Genomic DNA, 20,769 nt, shown 5'->3' on the forward strand with positions numbered 1-20,769 from the left:
TCTGGACTGGACTAACAATACAAATGCACTGTGTAAAAAAGGACAGAGCAGACTCAACCTGCTGAGTAGACTCTGGTCTTTTGGAGTACAAGGGCCACTCTTGAAGACCTTTTTTGACTCTGTGGTGGCATCAGCCATCTTCTACGGAGTGGTCTGTTGGTGCAGCAGGAAAAGACTTAACAGGCTGGTTAGGAAGGCCAGCTCTGTCCTGGGACGCCCCCTCGACCCAGTGGAGGTGGTGGGTGAAAGGAGAATGATGGCTAAGCTATCATCACTGATGGAGAACATGCCCCACCCCATGCAGGACAGTCTGAGAGCACTCGGGAGCTCCTTCAGTGCTCCCGTGGTGTGTGAAGGAGAAATACCTCCTTCCTCCTGCTGCTGTCAGACTTTACAATCAACACTGCTCCCAGCAGACCACACACCAAAACTGACATTTCATTCATGTGCAATTTCACTCTACAATGTATAATGTATACTCTTTACTTATTATATATATATATATATATATTCTAATTTAGAATTACTTATTTACTAATGCTTCTTGCTATTGTGCTATCCCCTTTGCTGCTGTAACAATGCAAAGTAGAAATTTGCCCTTGCAAGAGATAGTGTCAATGATTGGAAGAATATATATTGGAAGCATATTAAGCACCCACAAAAAGGCAAGCGATCCTGTGGAATGCTTCCACAAAGGGAAAGAAGTGGACATCAGGTTGGCTTCTCCAAGAACCATGGATAAACTAGGAGACAATAGAGACTATTCATTGGCAGAAAGTGCTGCACTGTCTGATTAGCGTTGTGATATCCCTTTCCCACTGCGCCAAAACATCCAGCATTTGTCGTTTGTGGGAAAGGTTCCCCTCTGTTTCTGTCATACGACGCACATTGAAGTTCTGGACGTTGGCGCGTTAATAGACAGGAATATCCATGTATCATTTGATCATTTCATATCCGCTACAATTCAAACACAAAATCAGAACTTAATGATTTTCTTCCGCATGGGGGACCATGAAATGTTATGAGTGTGGGGACTGCTCCGAGGGGACCACAGCGGAGAACCCGCTGGGTTCCAAGCCACTCCAGCACCGCCCCAAGCCGGTCTTCGAACCGGAGGAGTGTCTCCGCTCCCCGCCGCCGGAGGACCGGTGCGCTGTTGATCGGACCAGCGATCCAGTATAGATATACGAACAATCAGATTATTTTGAACGGTTCTTTTGTAGGAACTAATGGAATCGAGCCTCGCTAGGTGATGAGGCTTTTTTTATAGTTTTTTACAGGTTTTAGAGTTTTACGTCATTGTTTAAGTTGCTGTCACCTCTACTGTTTTTTTCCAAATGACACTGGAAACATAACACGCCCCTTTTCCGGCGTGTTCGTGACGTCAAACGTGACACACCAGAAAACATAAAAAGAACAGCATTTTTCATGGCAATGGAAAAGGCGTCAATCCCCTATTTTAGCGGGTTTACCCGTGATTAATCAGTCGTGTGTATTCGAGTATTGGTGTATTGGAGGCCTGGCAACGCAAAACATGGCATTTCGTGGAAGTAGTGACAAGTTGTTAAATAACAACAATGGTTACTTCCTAAAACTTGTGGGGATGATTTTGATTTTGCCTTTTTGAAGGGGTAATGGCAGAGAATATCAGAAGAATAACTTCCTCTATTATTTAAAAATCTTCACGGTTGCGTTAGGTCCGCAGTTGTATGCAGGCCTGGAGTGGCTAAGGAGGAAGAAGGGGAAGGAGAAGGGGGAAGACCGCCGGTGGGCTGGTGGTTGTTGGGCCAGTGACAAGACAATAATGAAAATGTTATCATTGCAATAACTTTATCATCGCTATACTTGCTGCAGCGCCGGCTGCTGCTGTGACTTCACCCGGTTTTCAGTGCCTTACATTCTCACACACACACACACACACACACACACACACACACACACTTGTACAGACACGCCCCCACGGCACCACTGGATAAAAAACAGAGCGGCCCTCCCACACCCAACACTTGACACTGATAGGGCCTGAGGAAAACTGTTTGCAGAGTTTAATTGTTCAGCGATGCTGGTGTAAGTACCCAGTGCTAGCCGGGAAATTCAGAAAAAGGCATGAAAAACTAAAAACTGTTGGCAGGGTTGAATTGTGAAAACGCACGGTGAAGCATAAGTTCTGTTCCGACTGGAACTCACGCAGGAGGAAACATTGATACACGCCCATTATTATACATCCGCATATGACATGTCAATCTCAGCGCATCTCATTGGCTGTTATCATTGTCTTTATCACAATGTAGAGTTATGTGAGTTGTGTTCCTTAAGTGAGAGCACATTTTTCATTATGTCAACAAAGCTAAGGAAGAGTATTGGATTAATTTGGGGAAAATTTCATTTCGCCGGTTTTCACGTGATAAACATCACAAACTTCCTCAGAATGATGTGCTGCTTCACGGACAGTGGCAGCGCTGAGAGTTGGTCAATATTTCAATGGGGTATTAAGGACCGTCTAAAAATAACATGAGTTTGTAATTGACTTTGAATTTTCAAAGTTCAATAACTTTGTGTCATGTGAATGAGAACACATGGTTTTAATTTCACCATAAAAGTTTTTTACTTACATTTTTTAAATTACAAAGTTCAATAGCAAAGCAAAAGGCTGTGCAACATGTAGTTTATATCCTAGTATTACTATTACCGAGTGTGAGTGCTGTTAAACTTGAAAATTTTAAAATTTCAATAGAAAAGTCTTTGAACTTTTATTTTTTACAGATTTCTTGCACACTGCATGCACACTCGGGACTGGGGTACCGGCAAGTGGGAGAAGCAGTCGAACCTCTGCTCTTCAGTGACAGCCTTCTCTGATGGTCTCCAGAGTGTTTTCGACTTTGCTACACCTGGTCGTGAGGCTGCTCGTGGACTTTTTAACCTGGTCCAGGGGGCCTGGCGAGTTATCGACTATTCCATTGAGATTCAGACCCTTGCAGGAGAGAGCAATTTGAATTCCTCATAGTTGCCCGATGCCTTGCCACGAGCTGGCGGCTCGGGACCCACCAGCAGATTTGTTTTATTTTGTTATGCAAGTGTGTTGCATTCCTGTACAATATACTTTCGATTTTTGGAGCAGAGGTGTAAGAGGGCGATGACCAGTCATTCCGGGTCTTACGCAAGAACCAGCTTCGCCCCCTCTTTCCTTGTCCGATTCTACCTCGAGCACCCCTAGCTTGGCAGGACCAGGCTATCATCAGCGGAATGACAGCGCCACCAGAGGGAGAACTGCTGTCTGCCCTTTGGCCAGGGGGCCATTACGTGCCCAACTGTCCAGTAAAAGGAGCGGCTCATCAGTCAATTAGAGGGTGCAGGTGAGCTATGCAATCCACTCGGAAAGACCCTCTTGTTCCCCACTTCTTGATAAGCTGGGATTGGCCCAGCCGTCTCACATGATGTTGGTTCTCATTGATTCTGGAGCTGATTTTTTGGGGTTGTGGTGTAGGTGGATGCCTCAGATTTGGGCGTATGGGCCGTACTGTACCAGAAAGCCGCTGTCGACCAAAAACTTCACCCGTGTGACTTCTTCTCTTGCAAGTTATCCCGTGCAGAGCACAATTATGACATGGGGAACCGGAAGCTGTTGCAAGTTAAGATGCTATTGGAGGAGTGAAGGCACTGGTTGGAGGGAGCAGAGCAACCATTCATTGTCTGGACTGACCACAAGAACCTCGAATACATTCCCTTCATCCAAGATCGTAAACTCAGCAGCTGTTGTTGTGTAATGGGGTCTCCAGTATCTGGTAGATTGGGAGCGACACGTGCCATCCTGGACCCATCCCTCATCCAGGACTTCCACGGGACCATCCGGACCAGCATGGTTGGATGTAGGGGATCGTCCCTAGAGGGGGGGTTCTACCATGATACCTCCCTCATCTCCTAGGATTTATATTTGTTTTCATGTTTTATTTTCATCTGGTCATTTCCTCATTCCATGTCATTAACCTCCATGTCATTTCCGATCCTCCATGTCCATTTCACTCCCTTTAGCTTTGCTTTTTGTCGCCTGCAGTTCATTAGTCCCTCAGTATAAATACCAGTCCACTTCCCTTTGTTCTCTGCCAGATTGTCTCTTGCATCATGCTGAGCTTTCCCGAACTACTACCTGTTTCCTGTACCTTCCGTCTGAACCTCTGCCTGATTTCCTGGACTCTGATCCTCTTCTTCTTTTCCTGGAACCTGATTCTCTGCCTGTTCCCTGACCAATAAGTTTTCCTTCTCTGACTGATGACCTGGTTTTTATCCCTGCCTATTTAAAAAAAAAAACCCAGCGAACTTTGACTTCTTACCTGCTTTTTTTTTGTTGTGCTTATGGGCTCACATCCGTTCTGAGTCAGTGAGCATAACACACACACATAGTAAAGCATTCACTGTCACGCCGTGATGCAAACAACGAAGTGGATAATAACATGAAGGAGCAGAATGCCATGCGCACTCGAACAGGCAGATCAGAGGAGGCGCACAGTGACGTGGGAGGTGGATCTGAGGGCCAGGGTGCCTTGAAGATGGAGAGGTTGAGACGATGCATCCACCCCCTCAAACACACACAAACAGACACACACTCCACATGTGGAAGGGGGAGGCAGTATGTGACAATCCAGATTACAGGAAAAGAAACGGAGAGCAGGTGGCGCGGAAAGCATCCTGTCTCCACACACACACACACACACACACACACCCGCACACACACACGCACACACACACGCACACACATGCGCACACACGCACACACACACACACACACACACACACACACACAAATATATACACACCTACACCATCACCTCTGTGCGACCTTTGGCGCTCTCGCTTTGTTTCTAAATTCCCTCTTAGTGCAACTCCTGGTACAACCAGGCCAAATGAAACACAATTTTTCAACCGGAACCTCCGTTGAAACCTAAATTAACTTACTCACGTTCACCCAGTTTGACTGTGATTTAACAGAGTTACTATGCATTTTTTATTACCACGCAACTCCAGGGCCTATTTAATCAACCATGGGACCAAGGGCCATAATTGACCCCGACATCAATGCCCATTGGCTATTTAAATAAAATAAATTAAGTTAAGTATAAACTGAAATCAATCATCACAAAAGACCCACTGATCATTGAAGGAGGTAATATTTCCTGTCAGGCCATATCCCTTTGCTTTCTCATGTTCTGCCAAACTGCATTAAATTAAAAACCTGACCAACCAAGCTGTAATACGTAATACAAAGGGGCGATGGTGGTCACGTTTGTGTTGTGATTCCCCAGCTGCTTGGCAGTCAGATGAAGCTCTTCCTAAAGTCCCTGTAAAGTGACTTTAGTGATTTGTTTCTCAACACATATATATATATTGGAAAACATGTGAAAATACAGTTAACTATAGTCCTGAATTGTGGAGTCAGATCGTGAAACTGTTTCTCACCATTTTTGTGGTCCGGATATTTTTGGAAGGGCTAAATCATGACTCGATGATGTGGATCGGTCATACTCGGCATCGCCCCTTGTCTAACACTATACAAACACCAGGGTTGGGATAAACCGCTGTTTTGGGTATAAATACCTGGAGTTAAAGGCGTCTTCAGGGAGACCGTGAACTCATGCCAAGTCTTGGCGCCGATCCCATGGAAAAACGCAGAGGGAGATGGAGACGGGCGAAAATTGCGCATTGCGCATTATGGATGCGAGAGAGAGCAATCAGGGCACAAGTGATCGCGATCTCCACTGTGTGTGTGTGTCCCCCGGTGCCCACTGGCAGAAACATGCTGTCAGAAACATTGCTCGTCAAAGCAATCAATGAGCAACAGGAAAATAACCCATCCCGATATACACACGGGAGAGCGTCTGTCATGACAGGTGTCCATCTGCTCCCGGCCTGTTACATCTTGCCACGTATGTTTGCAACATCTGTGCTTGTGTCTCTGTGTCAGAGGGCCCTGAAAACGTCACTTGGGTTGTGTCTGTCAGGTGGAACTGCCACATAAACATTTAACACGATTTAAGCAACGCAACGTAACTTTTTTTTACCTTAAAATAACAGCTTCAAAATATTTTTGATGGTACACTGACTTATACTGATAATGCAGAATGCCACCTCTTTCATTCCCACCCATCCCCCCGAACGCCTGTTCTTGCACTATGTAACTTCTGTGTTCAGGTACGAAACCACGAGAAAAGTGTTTTATGCTTCATGGCACTATGCTGGTCAAAGTCTGGTAATAATGCTCATATAAAACATAGCAGCTCCACCTCCCCGAAGGCACGGGTGATACAGGCAAATGACTGCATCCGGCACCCGGCCTCACTTTCATTGTGCCACAGGGTTTGTTTCACCCTCTGACTCCCACGTGTGAGCCGATCTGCCACATCCGATACCTACACCGGTAGCAGGGGGCCCCTTCCCCCCGCGCCCTCTCTCCCATAGACTGTTATTGAAACGTGACCGATATGGTTCAAATTGATCTGGTAAGATAAATCATTTTCGGTAACCGGACTTTTACAACAGTGGTGTAAAAGTACAATTTCACTCAGAACATACGTGGCGATTAATTTTTCTTTTATTTTTGCCGGGGTGGTTATTAACACATTTTTCTGTGTTGTGTGAATCTCAGAACATATATTTATTTTTGCTTTACTAAATATTTTGATGCAAATCACTCAGGTCGATTCTCAATGATCTAAAGCTAAGGTTTAGGTACAAAAAAAATGGTTCCCCTCTGAGCTTTTTAAATGTTTTGAATTGATACATTGGAGATAAAGATGCTTAGAAGAACATGAATGAATATAGCTATGCAATGGCTATAGCTATGCTGTTTAAACAAAGAAATTGAAATTGCACATTGAATTTGTCCCGTGACTGTTAGAGAAAAATGCTTAGGATCATTTATTTTGAATAAGGACAAAGGCCTCTACCTCCAGAGGGGGAGTTTTTTAAAACATTGTCTCTGTTTTCCCAGGAACCCCCTTTATGTAAGGAGAAATGTTCTTTCTTTCTACAATGTCAATTCTAACATGGAAGAACCAGATCGTATTTGGCGCTGTTTACCTTGTAAGGAGATGAAGAATAACCCCAGGGGAGCCTGGAGGTGCATTGTAAGGGACTGTAATCCGCGTCTGCCAGGTCATTTACACGTTCCTGTGAATTGACTGTTTGAGGTTGGCATCCAGGGAGACAGTTGAGGGACACAGACTTGTAAATGACTTCTGACCCAAGCCACACCCTCTGTTGTTGTATAAAGCCCTCTTCATCAGAAATAAGATTAGACTGATCAGAACACTGCTTTGGAGCACTACTGAATCTTTCTCTTCATTATGCAGAATAATTAATCTTGAATATTCTCAGTTTTTGTTTTCTTGTAGCGGGCAGATTAACGTCACCGATCATTGCAGAAGAATTTCTTCCACATGACTTAAGCAAGTAAAAAAATGGATAGCACATCATTTAACCGTTGGGTTCATTTATCTGCCTATAGCTGAAATGTTACCGTTGGCTGTCACAGGAAAACGTCAAGATTCCGCATACTCCACACTCAATCCTAACCCTAGCCCTAACCCTAAATAAACCCTCGATAAACACGCTCCACATTCCGACCCCATTATTCTCTAGACGGTGACAAATACTGGACACCGGCATCATTTTTCCGCTTGCGGCTTTCAGCCCCTGATTCGTCTTCTACCCATTTTCACATAAAAGTGCTGACAGAGAGAAATACAGAGAGACAGGCAGAAAGGGAGAGAGGCAAAATCATAATGGACCCATAAATAAATTTGTAATAAAAAAATGAATTAATTCCTGTCGCCAAGTGGCCTCTCGCTCCCGCTTAAGCCCAGAAAGGATCCTTCCGCGGCGCGCCGCCACGCTGACCGCGGATTGACCCCGGAAAAAAAAGCAAAGACTGTCGCATGTCACTCGCCCACAGCGGCAGTGTAAGAGAGAGGGATGACAACTGTGTCGTTTGGAGGGAAAAAAGAAGCCAGGCCAGTACACACGCCAATGAACATTTATTATGGGCGCCAGGGGAAAAATGGGCACGGGGTGGTGACGGTGGGTTAATCGATCGAATGGTTTCGGAGGGAGAAAACTAACAAATGTACAAAGTGACAGACGTAAGCAATGGGGGTAGGAGGCAGGGTGGCGGATGGGAAGGAGGGTTGGAAGAACTGCTGGTCTGCTCACCTTGCCTTCGTCCTTGGGGCTGTCGCTCAGATGGACCACGGGCCCCGGGTGCGTTTTAGTCGATCTGTCAATGGGAGGAGAAGAGACCAGAGAAGAGAGAGAAGAAAGACAGAACGAGTGGCTATGATTACTTGTTACCCTTATCTGTAGTTGTACTCAGTCTTCCCTGTACCGCCAAGACACCGTGACTCACGAATTTCCTCCCCACGATCTGTAAGGGTTAGGTGAGGATTTCCACGCCGCTCGTGTTAAAAACTCATCACGACCACATCTTGTCTTTGTCCCTTGTCTCCCCTGAAAGACTATGCAGGCTCCACAAATACTTTAAGTTGTGCGCAACTTTCTGAAGGCTAATCTGACTGTTAAAGCGTGGCTTACATAAAATGTCATTTAAGCCTGCTTTATAGTCGCCGCAAGCAAGCTGTGCTGCTCATGGCAGACAGCACAAGCATTATAGTTGCACGTTGCAGTGTAGATGCCGTGGTGACAGTCTCCTGAAATACAGGGGGAGATATGCACAAACCACCATGGAAACTCAATGAATTACTGTAAACATTACAAAGAAGCCCTGAGGGGAGGATCTGAATAACTACAAAAGAGCGGTAATATTAAAATAGAATGTTTTAAATAAATATAGCTTTAAATATATATTGTTTTTTTTATATATCTAGTCTTGATTTTGTGCAAATTGTCGGTGAAAACATTACGAACAAGTCCCGAGGTATTAAAATAGTCCAAATATTTGGACAGAGACAGTGCTATCTCCTTCCATGAATTCAGAGCCAAATGTTTTTTTTTGTGGTCACGCATGAATGGATTGTTCAGATTGTACCTGTGGACCTCTAAGCACAACCTTCCTTCCAACGCGTCCATCTTGAATTCCCTGAAGTGCACGGCGCGGAGTTCCAAAAATTGAGAAGTGCGTGCCCTTGCGCCAAATCGTCGCAATGACATCATACAGTATATGACACGCGCATTAAACGACACTACGGCTAGGGCGACTAAAAAGGAGCCTTCAGGGTTTTCTTTTATATCTCTAGCTGGAAATGGATGAGTCTATGCACGTAAAGCGAATGGATGTAATTATGATACGACTGTGATTATAAGCAAGGCTATCGACAAGACGTTGAAAGCACAAAACAAGCACATTACATTTGCCTTGGTCGCCAAAATAGGTGAACGCCAAGGCCTGATCTTGTCACGGCAGCCATCCAGAACAAATGCAGACACACATGAACACACACCAACATCCTTGAAAGCAGAAAAATTGTTTCTGATGCGACACAAATGCGCCCCCTTGACCTTTAATCGCAGGGCAATTCTTGTAGCTGTGGCTGAGTATAACCAAACCTGACACATGCATGCATGCACAGAGATGCAGGTATCCTATGGCAAGTGAAAAGGGTCAAAACTCTACATGGTAAATGTGGATACGTGGATGATAAATACATGTATTCAAGAATACGTGCATGAAAATGGGTTTAATCAATTTGTGTATACCTAGTTAACGGATATATTAACAAGGTGTACTGTATTCAAGGGTACGCTTATACTTACATTAAATGTACTGTACATACTTAAGTATAGCTGTTATGACAACATGTAATATACTTGGAGAAGCTCTTTGAAAAGCTGCCTTATGGATCAATGTTGCTTATGAATGTGAATGTTCATTTCATATTTTAAATTATGCTGCTTCCAATTCAAATAACTTCTTTGTTTTCATCTTTTTCGCAATAAAAAACAATACATATTGAGGTTTATTACTAAAATCTTTTAAAGCTATATGGTTTGGCCTGGTGAGGGTTTGTTCTTGATTGGATCATAAAAGTCAAACAAAATAAACGTCCTGGTCATATTTCTCTTTGTATGCTTACAATTATCAATTGATGAAGCTTTAATTTAACGAGAAAACACTTTTAATAACGATCAAGGTCATATCCAGCATGAATAGCAAGGTGTCGTGGGAGCTTTTGACTGATGAGAGTCACCTTTCATAATCCCTTTGCCTGCGAATGATTCATATTTTCTATCTATATCTATCTTTAAGGCTGATCAGCCCAAGGGCCAATTTTTCAATATCTTCATTCATTCTTTGAGAAGTTTTCCTTTGACTCCAAAAAGTGACGCAACTCGCTCACAAACAAACAGCAAGGCCTTGAACGAAAGACGAAAGACGCAGTAAATCAGAGCCGCCGCGTGTAACAATCTCTCAAATGGGCACCTTGCTCTTTGGTCAATGTGTGCGATAAATATTGATTAATTATTTCTATGGAGCTTGATTGAAGTTGTCCAAGGTTCAACCGCTGAGAACTGCAGAGAACTCGAGAGCAGATACATCTAATTGGTGGCTTTTAATCAAAGCTCAACACGCAGGTACATGCATGTACATAAGTAGGTGTGAAGAAATAGAAGTCACTGATGGTATGCACACACGCACACACACGCACACACACACACACACACACACACACACACACACACACACACACACACGCACGCACGCACGCACACACACACACACAATCATGCATGCACCCAGTCACACAGTCCTTCATTAGGTTGACAAGCACACGCACGACCCGGAGCTTTGGCAGGTTCCATGGTGCCATGGCAACAGATCAAACACAGGGCACCCAGGCTGGTAAATAACCCAAAAAAGGGCAGCTGAAAGGGAAGAAGGGCTTTAGCAGGGTGGGGGGTGGGTGACCACGTGGTCCGGAGAACGGGGGGGATTTTATGAACACATGGGAAGTATAGAATCAAAGCAGGGGCGGTTTGGTACGGTGTGTCGCTCAGCTGATGGAGATATGATTAGCAGGTGCTGTGGGACTTTTTGCTGTTTGCTCGAAAAACGCACAGTTTCACATCAGCCGTGTTTCATCTGAATGAACGATAGCTGCCAGGTTGCACTGCAGATTCACATCACGCTGGCAGCCAGTTAATCAGCCAGCTAATCAGACCGTCAGCGAGCTAGCAAGGACAACAGGCGGACGAGCCATCGACCAGCCAACAAGTCACCAAGCCAGCCAAATACACAGTCAGCAAGCTAGCAAGGCAGTATTTCAAACAGCCCACAGTAGCAGCCAGCTAGCCAAACAGCTAACGAGCTCCACCAGCCAGTGAGTCAAACCGTCCACAGGTAAGGCAACTCAGCAACGCTCCAGTTCATCAGCCTGAGCCGCCAGCTATTCCATGGCCCACATCGCAGCCAGAAGATTCAAGCTCAGCTTGGCAAAGTCCTTCTGACACATCACTAACTCAACCAGTAGCCTTCCTTCCCACAGTTGTTTTTGTATTGCCGTGGTGTGACCAAAACAAACTGAATGTGATCCATTGGGCCTAAATCACCTATTCCAGAATTGTTGATGTTCATCCTATTGTAAATGTAAGATGCAATTTACCAGTGGATTTGTAGATTGATTAGTAGGATTTTCGATGTAATCTGACCTTGGGTATGAGTGATGTTCCAATATCAAACGTTCAAACGTTGTTGCTTTAAACAGACTTAATCCACAGTAAGCCAAAATCGCACATGCAAAGCCAGTCTATCTGTGCAGATTTGTGCCCACCAATAATTTAGCCATTATCTCATATAAACGTTTGGATGAAATTGCGAACACTGGTTTCTTGCTGCAACTATTATCCAAGCCAATACACCCAGCAAATTCTTTTTCTCCAAATGTTTCCTGTTGAATTTATGAAAGAATGGCTTGAAAATGCGACGATACATCGCGGTAAGCGTGTACATCAAGCGCCACATCAAATTAGAACTGAAGAATTGCTTCAGCAGATGCTATGCACGATGGCTGTCATGACGTGAAAACCTCCATAGAACCCCAACATCACGCTTAGATAGAAGATGAGGACAAACATGGAATTCTCTAACACGTTCCTTTAAGCCCAACCTCGTGCTTTCATTTTTGCAATATCTTGGTTTTGAGCTTTGCTCAAGTGTGCGTCGGACAGCGAGAACCTTGTTCAAGTATTATTTAGTGTTCACATTCTCACGCTGTTCGAGAGCACACGCTGCTAAACTCTCCACAGAACTGATCTGTAACGGAGGATCCCTCCTAAAAGCAGCGTCTTCCGTCTCTTCAAAACCCTGCGGGTCCTGTTGGTGTAGAAGGACAACAAAATAAAAAGAGGATGGCTTTACCAGGGAATCTGATTCATCGGAGAAGGGCCGCTTGAACCGCCAGTGACTCAAACCCCACAGTCCATAAAAGTTAACTCATGGGAATAATTGGCAAAGGAGTCTGCCAAGCATGAAGTTGTGACAAGAGCTAAGGCTGCCTGGTCGCAGGAAATGAGCTGAGGTGAGCCCAGGTTGCTGTGGATATTCTCTAACCCTATTCTCTCTCTCTCTCTCTCTCTCTCTCTCTCTATGCATCTATGTGTGTCTCTCTCCCCACTCTCTCAGGTGCTATGGAAACGAACTAATCTCACAGCGTGCTGTGCAGCAACATGGTTATTCACATTACCTCCCTCTTGCACGCACACACAGGCATGCAAGAAGGCACGCATGCACGTAGAAGCTCTTATTTGGTGCAGAATTACATGTGAATGTGTGTGTGTGTGTGTGTTTACGAACAGGTAACATTTTCGCCCATGTGGATGTTTTGTGACCTTTTCCTCTATTTGCTCTATTGACTGCTGATCAATTATGAGAAATTGATCATTTTTAAATAGACATTAAGAGAGAGAGGCTTTAATTTGGGAGGTAGCAATGCCACGTAATAGTGCCTGGACTTGTCTGTATATACGGGTACACATGTTCATGACTTTCAATAGCCGTCCATCTTCTACGCCAAGATTCAAGATTCAAGATTCAAGAGGTTATTTGTTACATACATATACATACGGTCATACATATATGTAGTGAAATGTCATGACACCCGGTGATTACGCACAACAAGCTCTAAAAATACAAAAAATACTAAAATGTGCGTAATCGACACAAAGTGGTCGCGCAGGTGGCTGCAAGGGACGATGCCACCATCACGATTCTGGGTTCTATAATCATATAATATAATTCATTGTCGGTGTTGTATTAAATAACAATTTAAATCCCCCTGAATTAAATTGACCTGAACTTACCTCCAGTACTTACCTCCTGGATGATACCCCGAAGAAAAACAAAAACGGATAGATCCAGACCCCCTCATACAACATCACACATAACATTCTTGTTGATGCTTTGCTCCAGTGTTGCCAACTTGGTGACTTCGTCGCTGGATTTAACAACTTTTCAGACCCTCTTAGCGACTTTATTTCCAAAAAGTGACTAGCGACAAATTTAGCAACTGTGATGTGGGGGTGGTGTGGTTTAAGCAGCCACACCTGTCTTGGGTCTAGGTAATTGGGCCTGGGATACAGGTAAAACCTCCATCCCCACACACACAGGAGAAGAGCCCTTGTCATGACATGCTTTCCGTCTGCTCCAGGCTTGTTCCATCTTGCCCACTCTGTACAAAACAATTTGGGTGTTTTCAACCCCATCGCCTGTGTCCCTGTGTCCGAGGGCCCTGAAAACGCCAACTGAGTGGCGTGTGGCAGGCGGAACTGCGACTTATTCAGGCCATCAGGGAAAAGGTGAGAATATATTCAAATATATAATATTTCATTCCCATGCATGCTACTAGATGAAACTATAGTCCATGGCTTTTCTGCCAACAGCGCCGGGGTCCCTCCCTCTCATCTTGTGCTGTGCGCAGACAGTCAGTAGGTGTAGCGTGTGGCCAGATAGCGCACAAGCTGCACAGCAGGGAGTTTGACATAGAAATGAGCTGTGCATGCCTGCCAGACAATGTGCTGCGATTGTTTGGAACCTCAGCTGGCTATTAATTTAAGCCATCCCCTCAAGCACCAGCTTTGTACTTGAACTCACCATCCCGCAGGAAGAAATCATTGAGCATCTTAACGATTATGAAGACAAATTCTATATATAAAACAAACACCTTTAGTTTTGCATAAATAAATAGGCATGTACTGTAAATACACAGTATTAGATAAGTAATATTTAACTCTCTATAATACATACACCGTATCGAATAATAATCTTCTCTGAAATCTTCTCTGATACTATGTATATAGTTCATTTGAATCTCTCTCTCTCTCTCCCTCTCTCTCTCTCTCTCGATCTTGTTCCTCCAGTATAGCTTGTAAATATGTAAATAGGTTGTTTGATTTTGTAAATATTAAAATAGTTTATTTGATCTCTCCCTCCCTTTCAAGATTTTTTTTTTTAACTTTTTTACTTCAAATAAACAACGTCCCTGTAGTGAGTTTGTGATAATTTGGCAAAATATTTCCCTCTCTACCATTGATATGGCTTAAGGTGATCTGTCCCTCGCTGCATCTGACACAATCATTAAGCATTATGCAAATAAATGCACGATGATGTCATCAATACGCAAATGAGCGTATGATGTCATCTGCCAACTTTTGGAGGTAGTGCTAGCGACTTTCATTGGAAAAGAGTTTGCAACACCGCTTGGCGCACGTTGAGATTAAAGTGAATTTCAAACTCATTTGTTTTGCATTCTGTGCAAAAACAGCCTATGATGATGATAGTGTTTGACTGACTGTGCATGTAGCTGCTTTGAATTATTTGTTTTCTCTCTTGTTACAGATGCAGCCGCCTAGAATGGCCGGCTGGTCCGTGATAGGACATGAATGGATATATCCGCAGGAAGCCGGCTGAGGGCGGCCATTCTGAGTGGATGTCCTGGATGTTAAATTTGGGGTCCGTAGTAGCAGCTAGCGTGCTCATTTCCATTGGCATGCATCTCATGACTATTTCATTGTCACAGTACAGTTAATCTTCAATATCTACAGGAGTATTCCATTTGTTTTCCACCTCGCCGTCTACCAATTGCAATGTTTGCCCTTTACAAATTGAAATTTTTCCACCCGTGTGAATTCATAAATCTTTAAAGCCCCTTCAACATTCAGGATTTACATATTGGAGTGGGTGGACAAAATGTGTGGCCTAAAATTGACTGGTTTTATTTCTAAAACACCATACAATGTACCGAATATTCTTATACATTGAAACGCTGTTTCCAACGGCAGCGTATCGCTATCATGACCTCACATGCCCACTGGACTGCCCCCACATACATCACATCAATCTTATCAGATCTCATCTCATGCATCAATGGTTGCACCATTCATTTTGTGACATCATTAAGAATGGTTCAAATCTTAAATTATTTGCGTCACCACTAAAGGACTAAGGACAAATGTATATCCTCAGCATAGACCGGTTGAGAACCACTGATGTAAAGTATCACCCCTTTACCATCCATCTCTTTCACTCAGTTGCCAAGCTGCACTCGAGGCGAGGCATTTATCTGCGTCGTCCAGTCTCTGAATACAAACCTCAATATGTGTTCCTGATGACAGGAATCTACTGTATGGGCTGGAAGGGGATGTTTTGCCTGCTGGTGTGTGAGTGCAGAGGAAGCAGGCTTTCTATCTGCAGTCAACAGTTTAAGTCAAAGTGCCTGACATACTGTTAATGTTAATTTATAGTTAATGGAAGGCCAGGGCCCCTCTGCAAATCCACTTAAGATCCAGCTGCCCCAGTAGGATCACATGGATCCCCTTTTGCAAGACCCTACTTAATTCCAATTCCCTATTATCCAGTTAGAAAACACAAATGTATCAGTGGAAATCAAAATATCAAGCGCAACATAAAGAGCCATACGCAAACATAATTTGTCCTCTTTTTTTGACTGTTGGATTGCCCTGGAAAGAGCGAATGAGCGTGAACCAAAATCGATGAATTCTTCCCTCGTGCGGCGTATCTCTGATCCATCGGGGGAATACATCCACACTGGAGCTCCCCCTCATCCTTATTCAATGCGGTACCCGGTCAAACACTCGGTTGAGCCGTGCTCAACACCGTGTCTTGACGCGGGAGGGAGTTATTCCCATCACGGTACTCCTGACTTTTCGAACTCAATGTGTACTTGTGTACTCTGTTGAACTCACTGGTGTTTACGGACACCTAAGAGGGAACTACGGTACATAGTTCCTCCACCGGTACTGGGAGTACTGCCGCTATTGGGATATATGGAATACATAAACGCAAACATTGGATTTTTTTTGTTGCCGTTTTCTATAGTACTCCCTGCTGTAATACATTGGTTTCCACAAACAGTGGTGAAAACATTTCCAATTTCAAGCTGCTGTTAAGGAAAAGCCAAGAGGCGAAGGGAAAAGAAAACAGGTACACATGTCGGTGGCTGAGAAAGAGTTGAAAACACATGTCGCTCCTTTTTTTTTTTTGGTCAGCGTACACAACGTATGCCGACGACAGCTGTCAATACTTGTTGCGAAAGGAGGAGTGCGCCAGCGAAGACCTCCGCTGACTGACAGGACAGTATCACGGCTTGAGAGGCGTGAAGTCCGCTATGCCGGCTCGGGAAAAAGCCTTTATGACTGTGAAGCATTTTCGCAAAGGAGAAGACAGACAGGTGGGCGTGCGTGAATGTTGTCGTTGATTCATTGAGTTCTGCTTCGGTGTGTCATCGCAACTCGAGTTGCGAATACTGCTTTTTTTTGTCATCGTCAAATGAAAGGAGTACTGCACCGAGTTCCCAGTCTTGGGGACAAAATTACTCAGTAATTAAAATGAAAAAAATATACATACATCTTCAATTGTATTTGGGATTTTTAAAGGAGTTTTTGGAGACTACATTTTTTATATTTTTCCTTTTTGCATAATGTTTAGTTTATTATACATGTTTTATTTTCTTGTCAGACTAGATTGCCCCATTCATTCTCCATTTTATATATTCCCTGACCTTCTGCACTCTCTGAAGTCTGCCAATAAGCATTTCACTGCACGTTGTATTGTACAACTCAGTAATTAAATTCAAATAAATAAGTACATAAATAAATAATAAAATAAATAAGTAATGATGAAAAATATGATTCATAATATAATAATAACAACAACAACAATAATAATAATAATAATAATAATAATAATAATAATAACAAGAATAATTATTATTATTATTATTATTATTTATAATTATAAACAATACATAAATAAAATAGTATTTTGGATTTCATGAGGATATACCTTTTGGAAACAGGTTTCTATATACAGTACGTATTTTAAATATTTTTTTCTTTTACAGAATCTTTGCATTATTGTATATAGAGTTTTTTCTTCAGTCTTCTAGATTTCTTAATTATAACATATTTTCTTACCTTCTGCACACTTTTCTCTTACATTTATATCCTTTCTCCTCCACAAATGTGTTCAGCTGAACTATAACGTATCTATATAAAAGTATCTATCTATCTATCTATCTATCTATCTATCTATCTATCTATCTATCTATCTATCTATCTATCCATCTATCCATCTATCTATCTATCTGTCTATCTGTCTATCTATCTATCTATCTATCTGTCTATCTATCTATCTATCTGTCTATCTATCTGTCTATCTAGGGAGGAGCTAGCGACTCACAGTTCGATGGCCTTGTTCCACATAATGACGTATCCGGACAAGATGAAGGACTCGATGTTGACGATGTGTGTGTTGCCGCGCTCCGTGCCCACGTACAGCCACTTGCTCTGGAAGGGGAGGTGGCAGAAGGTGATCCTGAAGGGAAAGAAAAGAGGCAGCAACATCAAGAGTTTTGTTGGAATATGTATGAGGATGTGAATGGGTACGTGAATATGTTGTAACTTCCAGCAGGTTGTTTTTTTTTTAATGTATTTATTTGCGTCCGGTTATAAATGATTCATGTTGAGATTCTGACCGGTGCTACTGTATCAGTAGAGCATAAACCATCCGTGCCTGCGTGTTCTTTTTCACCCGTGTAATCATGCAGTGTAATCCACGCAGTCTTGTTCTACAGTGGTAATTACTGTTTCCATTTTGTAAATATCCACTCCAATTATTCCCCTGCTCTCTGCTATGCCGTGTGGGTTTCAATTCTCTGCCATGATATAATATTATGCTTTGGCTAAATGCGCAGGCTTATCTGTTTATTGCCATATCCCACGGCGTTATTAAAAATCCCAACTAAGAAATGACCTTACAAATGTTACGGAAGACTGTGAGCTAAAAACATGGTAAACAGCAAGAGATTAAGTGTTTTTTAACAAAAATAAAAAGACCTGTTTATGAGCCCATTGAGGCTGCTGTGATTATGGGCCATACAATTAGACTTCACCATAGCCTTTAAATAGAAAGAAAACATATGAGAGCCAAATGAAAGTAACACAAGCCAATGGGCTGAGATAAACGGTCAAATATATTTTCAGAAATTCTTTGAAAAGCGTTAAAGCTCTTGAAAAATTTGTTTAGATTCACTGTGGCTGTATTTGTGTCGAGCATATACAGTACAGCCATTCATCTTCATCTCTCTGTTATTAAAGATATACTGAAAATTCGGTTGGGTCAGTGTTAAAACAGATAGACGACTGTGTATCCAAAAGTTAGTCATATTTTTTTATCATATTTTGATATTCTAATGAGAAAAATGCCATAATACCCATTGTTGTCCCTGCAAACTGTAAAAATATTCACAAATCACGTGGTGGATAATAACAGCGGCAACAAAACAGGACTGAGAGACTATAATTAAGGTGGCATAAGCCCTTTCTTTATGTAAGCGCCTTAGTAATAAAGATCAACACGCACTAATTCACTGCTGTCAATGCTGATTACCGAGCGGGGAAGGGAGGGACGCCGGGCCGCAGCTCATCACGGCTGCCCCGCCTCTGCCAGCCCAGCGCCAGACAGGATTATTAGATGGAAGACAAATGAGACATCAGACAATTCAATAAGGATTTGGGGGCCCGGCGAGATACGACAGTGGCGAAGCTGGCCGGACGGGGCGTCAGGCTCAGGTTCAACTCCCATGCAGTTTGAGGCGTTAACTCTCTCTTCTTTCTTTCCCCCCACACAATTCGTTTTTTGTTTTCCCGAGGATGTAATCATGTTCCACTCCAGTTCCAAATCATACAAAAACAAAAAAGAACACCTCAAATGAAACCTCTTTTAACGGTTGCAAAGTAAAGTGGTTATCCGTACAATTTTTGGGTAAAAAAAATACCATGCTGTATTTAATTCTTAAATGAGTTGCCACTTTTTTAAGAAGCAGGCATTCAATGTATTTGCGTTATACATGTGTTGCTCTTTGTGCCATTTAGATTGTTAGTGGCGGGTCTGCCTTAATCTGCAATAATGCAAATATCAAATAGCTGACAGACAGAAACACTGACGAGGGGCAGCAGAACACTGCAGGAAGGAAGAGACACCGAAAATAAAGAGAAGATTACTGGGCAACAGAAGTACAGGTTTTGTGAAAATGCTGCCCAGACACATATAATATAAATATCTTTAACTGACAGGAAACAAGCCATTTAAGGGTGATGCCATGCTGACAACTCCCTGTCTCTCCCATGCGCCTGGCGGGACATACAGTCTTACAGTTTAAGAGATTCAGTCTTTACTACATATTATATATTACCTCAATACATTTACACATATAAGTGAGGGATCACTGAAATATTCTTATATTAAATTCTTTCTCATAAAATTTGTTAACTTGTTTTTGTGGGTGCAGAAGTATTTTCATTTGCAATGCATCTTTAATAAACATATTTAATGTACATTTATATCGAAGTGTCCATTTGTGAATGTGCATAATGTCGGTACATCATAACATCTCAACACCTGAGCGTTTATGACAGCTACATGCAACCATTACACACAACACACAGGTTTTTGGAAAGCCAAGATGATATCTTGATCGAGGATGGTGTCTCATCACCTCGCATTATAATTTCTTCCAATCTATAGGAGAAAAGCCCGGGTTCACCCCGAATCTGTATACGCATTAGACGGTCGGCTCCTGCTGACCCAGTGGCCTTTGGATGAACCGCATCACATCACAAGTATGTTGGAGAAAATGGGAGAGCTTTTTTTTTTCCCCAGTACGAGAGCGAGTAGTTTGCTCAGCTTCCATGAGAGTTTTCCTTTATACAATAGTGTCACAATTCACTTCTATAAAAATAGATTTATTGATAGTGGATAATAGTCACATCCAAGGTTAATGTTAATAATATTATTATTTTTAATATTTAACTTATTTACATAGTTTTAAGGCCAATTCTAATGAAAACTTTTTTTTGCCTGATGTCACCGGTTCCTGTAGTGGTGTCCAACCGAAACTTGTTGCATAAGTTGGAAAATTTGAACGCATCCTGGAGCCTCCTTCAGACACACAAAGTAGACACTGCAGCACGTCACAGCTTTTCAGGTGCAGAATCTGACTCTCCATAGGAATGAACTGACTTCCGGGTTGTTCTTGTTGTTAGTCGAATTCGGTGTGAAGCCGGCTTAAGGTGCCACGGAGTAGGAAACCTTTGTATAGATAAGTTGGAATCTCTTATTTCCTTTTGATTTTGACGTTTTTAAAAAGCTCCATCTTTAAAATGCTGCACCAGCGTTCGCTCGTGCTTTGTTACAGGCGTTTGTTCATTGGCATGTTTGCCTCAGAAGTAAGAATTTTAGGTTTTGTGTGT

General features: G+C 42.8%; 1 protein-coding gene across 1 annotated transcript in view; it reads right to left on the bottom strand.

Moving 5' to 3' along the window:
• Positions 1–20,769, bottom strand: part of stxbp5l (syntaxin binding protein 5L) — a gene marked incomplete at both ends in the record, with an annotated part of 185,613 nt that overhangs the window by 70,993 nt on the left and 93,851 nt on the right. The window contains 2 exons of the mRNA XM_080019018.1: positions 8,203–8,266; positions 17,699–17,833. Coding sequence (XP_079875144.1) covers positions 8,203–8,266; positions 17,699–17,833 — 199 coding nt within the window. The remainder of the gene's footprint in view (positions 1–8,202; positions 8,267–17,698; positions 17,834–20,769) is intronic.

Source organism: Zeus faber, assembly GCF_960531495.2.
Source record: "Zeus faber genome assembly, chromosome: 18".
NCBI classification, from domain to species: Eukaryota; Metazoa; Chordata; class Actinopteri; order Zeiformes; family Zeidae; genus Zeus; species Zeus faber.